Raw genomic sequence first — 7228 nt, 5'->3', positions numbered from 1 at the left:
GAACTCTGAGTTTGGTTGTTTTTTGGTGTAAATTAGTAGTAGCTGCACTGTAACCAGTAGCTTTACTCTGTCATAAAGCTGGTGTCAGAAAAGAATAAAGCCCTAGAGGAGCATGAGTAGAAAGTGATGTGAAGGAGAGAAGCAGGGTACATAGGGAGAGGCAGCTTCATCTGTTGCTCCCCTAGAAGTTCTTGTCCGTACAAAACCTACCCTCTCCTCCCTCCTTGGACCGCTGTGGCTATCACAGTACCATCAATGGAAGAAAAAAGAGATTATTTTAAAATTATGAAAGTCAAACTTTGATATTTATGAAAATTAATACCCAGAATTAGGCTTCCAAAACTTTATTCAGGTGCCTAAACAATGCTAAGTTTCTTGCACCAGGTGTAGTTTCACTTAAGTCAATAGGACCACATTTGGTGTCAGATATTACACAGGCAGAATAAAAGTCTTAGGATTTAGCCCCAAATTTTCTGACTTTTGAAGTCTGAAGTATCTATCAGCTCCCTTTGACACTAAGTTATCTCAGCTTCTTTGAAAATTAGGTCACCTATTTACAGCTCAGATCCACAACTGATTTATGGCAGCTTAACAAGTTACCATCTATCAGCTGAACGGCTATAATTGTCCATGAAATTCTTTTATTGAAGTTTTTAACAAGTCACATTCCCTCACAGCTGGGGAGGCCGAGGAGCCCATGAGGGGTTATTGGCAGTGACTACAGCGCAATTGACAGGTGTGACTTGCTGAACCACTGGTTTGATGAGTGCCTCATTCCTGACCAGGCACCTCAGTAAGGATGGAAAAGCCTAAGTTTGGAACTACATCTCTGCAGATTTTACATTAGAAGCACACTCATTCTTACCTTAGGTGGCAATGGATATATGCACCATGGCTTGTCTGGATTCCCCACCAGAGACCTGACAGATCTGGTTTTGTTTGTTGGCCTGCATACCATCCATGGAATCAGATAGAAATGTAAGTAGGGAAAATGCACTGCACTGAGTTTTGTTTGTGTGGAGTTTTATACCTTAACACAGGACTAAAAGTGTGTTGCACACATACAAGTCTGTCTGGGCACACAGGTTCAGGATTTGTGATGGTTTTGCGTGAAATGTGTTCAGCATTTCTGGGACAAGATGTGAGCAGAAGAAGAATTGGTTACAGCTATGGGCACTCTGTCCATAGCTGTTCCCTTCCGAAATGCAAAAAAGGTTTCAAAAACAACAGATTTCAGCTTACACTGAACAGTGATCTTCTTGCAAAGCTTTGGAAAATCAAGTGAGATTCCTGCACTGCTGAAATTCCATTAATACCAGTTTAGGATCTACCCCCTTGTCTCCTGAAGTGTGAATGGGGAGTTGCTTCAGGTTGGAAAAATACTGGATGGAGGGAACGAGAAATCTTTAGACCAGTTTTGCCAGTGAAGACTCTGTATTGGTAAGCGATAGCTTGAGAGATAGAACATCACCTGTGGAGTTCGTGCATCTCTCACTTTATGGGACTGAACAGCGAAGATCTGGGTCTTACACTGATAAAAATCAGTAGAAAATTCCTTGAAATTAAATGATTGTAACAGAGTCGTAGAGAGTGATGGATACAGACACACCTTGGTGAAGACCATTTACTTAGCACATGTTTAGTGTACAATGACAGCCCTGGTGACCGCTGGCTGATAGAAGATTTCACAATCACCAACTCCATGCATAAGCACAGGGCTGGGATTTCAAAAGATATCCCAAACTGGGAATTTCCTCTGAGCCAACGTTGTTAAGAATGCCAAAATCTTGCAAGTTGAAACTAAGTTCGAGTGGAGCAAACATGGAAAGCCCATTTCTTCTTCCAGCCAAGAGACCTTCGCCTCTGTTGGTTCACCCATGTCCTGGTTGGTCTCAACCATCTGTCCTGAGCAGGAGGCACTGAGCTAGAGAGCACTGGTCTGATTGGGAACGTATCACAATTGTGGGAAGTCTACGGGCACACTGTGCACAGAAACTGAGGAGAGAAGAGTCTGTTAGAGGGGGAATCTGCTAATTACAGTGTTATTAACTCCTTTCTGCTTGATCCTTACAGCAAATCTTCACACACTCAGTTTACATTTATTTGCACTAAAATGGAGCCCACTACCTCTCCACTCCGGTCGTTGACACAATATTTTGTGCACAACACTGAATCTGCACAAATTCAATGTGCATTCAATACATCTATCTAGAAGTTATGAAAAGACAAATACCCCAAATCCCAAACAAACCAGGTTTTGTAAGCAGATCAGTAGTTGTAGTGCAAGGTAAAGTGACTTGTTTTTACTGAGTGTGATAGACTCCTTCAGAGATGATGACTTTATGTGAAATGTTCTAGGAATGTTTCATGACCAGGTTACTGTATTTTTTTTACTGCAACATGTGCAATTCACTTTATGTTCTTGTGCACTTTTTTGGGGTTTTTTAATTTCATTTTGTATGAAAGCTTTTTCATTTACCTCTCCTTTCCCATTATTTATAAAAGCTATTGTGGTTTTAACAGTTTAAATTTGCATTGTTGTAGTAAATAGCAGCTCTTGATGTTATGTTTCCCTCTTTCAAACAAAATATGAATAAATAAGTAGATTCTGAAGGACTATCAGCTGTCCTGAATAACAACATCGAGCAACCAAACACAGAACTAATCAGGAAAAGTCTGAATTAATCTAAGCTTGAACAATTAATAATTTTGATGGTAATCTCAAGGGGGAGAGAACGTAAGGTATTGCCAGAGAGGAGACAGAGTTGCTATTCTTTGCAAACCTTTTGGAAAGTCTCACACATCCCCATTCAGCAATTTTGAATATACTTAACAATTGTCTTCCCTTCATTTGTGTTTTACTTCACTGCTGCTCCTGTTCAGAGCTTGAGCAACTGCCACTGCCTGCTCTGGACTAAGGAGGGAATTTCCGCGTAACAAAGGATGTTAAAGATTTTTAAAAGTAACAACATTCTGAATCTCAGGCTAAGTACATATCTGTGTGTCAGAGGCTTCTTGGAATGGTCTGGTTCAATCCATCATAACTTAAAAATATGCTTTTCTACTATGTACAGCAACACACTTTCAAATAAGAAACCGTTTAAAAGAAGAAAAAGAAAAACAAAACAAAGAATTTAATATCCGAAAGGTAGAAACTTGATATCAACTCTTTCTTTTTCTGAAATTCTTCAGAAATAAAATTTCTACAGGCACTATCCACTTTGCCAAGTATTTTAACTTTGATAGAAATATATATTCTAGTGTGACATGCGACGCTTCTGATTTTCCCTCCTGAACTGAACCAGGAATGCTTGTCCACAGCAGTTATGGCAATGCCTGTGGTTCCTTCCATGAGCTGCTCTGCTCACCCAGATGGAAATCCAGAGCAATGCGAAGGAGGCTGCTCTGCACCGACAGCACCAACTCAGAGTTCAGCATTTGGCTTCACCTGGGTTACAACAGTGACACAGAGCTACTGGTGTGAGAGAGCACCCCTATTTCTGTGTAAAATTTCCTTGCCTGCAGTTCTGCAAATTAAGAGCCATAGTTCTCCTCCCACACAATTAAATGGGGGTACTGCCTCTAATTTCAGTTGGAGCATCCTTGTGGAGGAGGATAAAGTATCCTCATTATTTTTCCAAAAATACTTCTGAATCAAGAGCAGATCTGATGCCTTTAATCCTTAGACCAGCTCTTGCACTTTGAATGTAGTTTCAGGTATGTGCTATGGGAGCCATTTACTACTCTCCTATAGCAGTAGCCTACACAGGCTAGATACATATATCAAGTGATGGTAGCAGGGAGAAGCAATGAAATTCATCTCCATTTCTACTTTTGCCTAACAGATGAACACTTGGGCACCATTCTTTCTATAAAAGTAAGCATCAGTGAGATACACTGAAAGGTTTGGGGAAAAAATGAGCTGCTTTTGGTCTGAGAGCAGTTGATATCCTCACTAAAGCTGCAACTTGGTTATGTAACATTAAGCCCATCAGAAGAACCTGAACAATACGGTGGCTTAAGATAATAATTTTTTCATGACTGAAATGCACTTGAAAGAAGCATTGTTTGATTTTCCCCTTAAGGAGATACCAAGAATCATGGGGAGCTACACTAGGCAGAGACCAAGCAGATTGAGGCTACTTTTTGTTGAATCGTGGAAGAAATTCCCATTAGCTCCAGCCAGAGCAGGTTCAGGCCCTGGGAGATCACAGTTGTCCACTCTCTGGCCCTTTTCCCCCCCATAATACACTTCTCTTGACCCCAGTGACTTAGTCTAGTATAACTGAAAAGATACATATATAGGCCTGCAATATCTCTTGTTCTGTGCCTTAGCACCACTTTCTCTGTGGGTCTAAGAGTAATCTAACTTAAAAATCTCCTATTAACTTTTCTAAAGCCACTTCATTAAAATAATTGAGAAAATACAGAGGAAATAATTTGCAGCCATGTCTTGTGATAGCATATTAAAATCAGGTAAAATACAAGATGTCTGTGAGCCAGCAATCAAGGCAGGCTATCCTATGCATTTATTTTCTTCTATCATATTTTACGGTTCTGTATTCAACTGATTATACAATTTCTCATTTGTTCTGTTGGTGCAGAACAATTCCTGATGCAGAAATTCATCCTGCTTCCATTTGCACCAGCGTAACACTAGCTAATTTCCCAGCCCCCGAAGAATTACTTTTGATTTACACCACTCTGAATAGGCAGAGATTTCAGCCCTCATATCCACACACCAGTTGCAAATTAAATCTGTGTCTATCCGGCGGGGCAAAAATAAACTGACTGCATTTGCAGAATCACCAAAATAAAATCACCTTCTTTCTTCCTTTAATTTTTTTTAAATTCTCTCAGTATTTACATACCGTAAGAGCTTAAATCAATTCACAAACATGGTTTCTACATTAAATACTGTCCTTCCAGTCTCTTGCACGCAAAAGGAAGTGACCTGAATATCTTGACTTCACTGGAATTACTTTAAAGTACAAAAACTCTTTTAATAGGTTTAATTCATTTAATTTTGCTGCTGCAGCCACAGGGCAAACCCAGAAAGATGTTCCCACATGGAGGAGGTCTCGTAGGTGTTACAAGTGTGGCTATGAATGGCCCACAGCCTTGCTCGCCACGGCTCAGACAATGCCCACCGATGAAAGAGCCCTGTTTCATCTCATGCTCCATGCCCCTGGCTTCATAAGGCTTATTCCCAATTTACACCCGTGTACTGAGAGGAGAGTAGCTTCCCAACAGTTACCAATTCACTCCAGCCCGCCCAAGAGGAAGAGGGTGTGATTGCCAGCCTTCTTCCCTGCGCCGCTCCACGCTGCCAGCAGCTCACGCCTGGTGCCCGACCGGGCGTTTCAGTTCACTCTCAGAAGCTGTTGTGTTCAGCACAAATCCGACACCCCCCAGCTAAAGATAACTGAAAACATTGAAGATTGGTGGGGGGACAGCGGGCTTGGTGGGGATGGGTTTCAAAACTACGGGCCTGTAGAGTTTCTGCCCCGTGCCATCAACCTCCTTGCAAAAGTGCGGCACCTCTGCTGGCAGCACAGCCGCACTCTTCCTCCACAGCCCCAGCCCCGGGAAGGGCGATGGGGGCAGCGCACCCGGGGGCTGGTACACCCCCGGCCCAGTGCAGGGAAAGGGGCAGCAGGTCCAGGCACCCATGCGGCCTGAGAGGACCCCAGCAGGGTCCTTCTCCCCAATGTGCGGGGCAGACTCAGGGGGGATCTCTGGGCTGGCAGTGTCTGAGCTCCGTTTGCTTTTCTTCCCCTCATAGGGAGGAGGGTCTCTGGGGGCCGGGAGCCCCTCAGGGCCAGGGGGAAAGGCCCTGGCCTGCAGGTTCTGGGTCGGCCGTGGTTCTTCCCAAAAGGAGGCGGGGAGCTGTCGCTTCCTCATGGGCACCTGGTCTGGCCTGGCAGCCTCAGGGTTTTGCTCCTGCAGAACCTGCTCCCTAGCGAGGCTCTCCTCCGCCTCGGCTGTCCGCAGCACCTTCTCAGCAGCAGCTCCACCATGGGGGCTGGGGTCAGGTGCCTCGGGCTGTGGGCCTCGGCCTCGGTCTTCTGCCCCCCTGCGCCAGCCGCACTCGGAGGGTTTGCTGGGATGGCACCGTGGGATCCGTGAGTACTTCTGAGAAAACCTCTTGAGCTGCTTCTGCAAGTATTTTCTGTGGTCAACTGACCGGCGACAAGGAGCCGATTTATCCAGAGCCGCTTTGATGTCGCTGGAGGCCAGGTTGACGAAGTTCAGTAGGGTTTTTACCTCGCTGTCCGATGCCATTTCACTGGATGCGCCGTGCAGAGTTTCCCATGAAAAGTTTATAATCCACCTTCAGACAAACCTTGGCAAACCTGCGAAACGCAATAGGCAGACTTAAGAGCAGGAAGCCTTAGTTCAAAAAGCACCAAGAAAATGAGGGAGGGTGGGGGGACATGTCAAACTTCTCAATCATGCAAACAAGTTGTCCATCAGCTTGTCTCCATGCTGGAAAATTCCCGGTGCAGCAACTGTGCGCCCACAGCCCACCACCCCGCACTGCTGCCCCGGCACGCACCAGCACGGTGGCCGGCTCACGAACGCTGTCCAGCCTGGTGCTTAATCTTGTTAGATAGCCCTTAGGTGGGAAGAAGAAGCCGGGGCGGCTGCTCCCGCCTCCCTGCAGCAAGGCAGACACTCACCCGGCGTGCGGCAGCTTTTCTCGCCGGTGCTGGTGGCTGCGGCGTCGCTGCGGAGAAGAGCCCCTTCCCCGCTAATCTCGTTAGGCAGGTTACACACCGCCAACCTCGGCGGAGGCAGCCGGGGCCCGCCAGTGTTTGGACGCAGTTTAGCAAGCACTTGAGCAAGCTGAATGAATATCGACTCCGGCGAGTTCGGGGCTCTCCCAGGCCAATCAGAAGCCACTTTGCCAAATACAAAGCATCCCAATCAGGCATCAGCCTCCCCTCCTCGCATTCTTTGCCATCACAAATTGTCGCCATGGGGACAGCCACAGAAAGACAGCTAATAAATACAATCATTTCCCGGCGATTTCTACCATTCTCCTCTATCCTCTTCACCTCTACCGAGGCCTTTCTTCTTAAAAATAACACAATCTGAAGCAAAAATGGTAAGGATGACTTAGGAAAGTTTAGGCACCCTTTTCTCCGCACTCCCTGAAGCTGTCTAGGGGCTGATACTAACCATGCTTCATTGGCACTGGACAATGTAATACGGGGGACCGGGC

At 45.4% G+C, this 7228-nt stretch overlaps 1 protein-coding gene across 1 annotated transcript; it reads right to left on the bottom strand.

The window, feature by feature from the left end:
- Window positions 1-5415: 5415 nt before the first annotated feature.
- FAM181A (family with sequence similarity 181, member A) lies at window positions 5416-6321 on the bottom strand. The gene has a single exon (XM_010192209.1). The coding sequence runs from the start codon at window positions 6283-6285 to the stop codon at window positions 5416-5418; it is 870 nt and encodes a 289-aa protein (XP_010190511.1). The 5' UTR covers window positions 6286-6321.
- Between the last annotated feature and the right edge of the window lie 907 nt (window positions 6322-7228).

Source organism: Mesitornis unicolor, unplaced genomic scaffold, assembly GCF_000695765.1.
Source record: "Mesitornis unicolor isolate BGI_N332 unplaced genomic scaffold, ASM69576v1 scaffold1689, whole genome shotgun sequence".
Classification (NCBI taxonomy): Eukaryota; Metazoa; Chordata; class Aves; order Mesitornithiformes; family Mesitornithidae; genus Mesitornis; species Mesitornis unicolor.
Note: the sequence above shows the minus strand (reverse complement) of the source record. Positions and strands in the feature narration are given on the sequence as shown.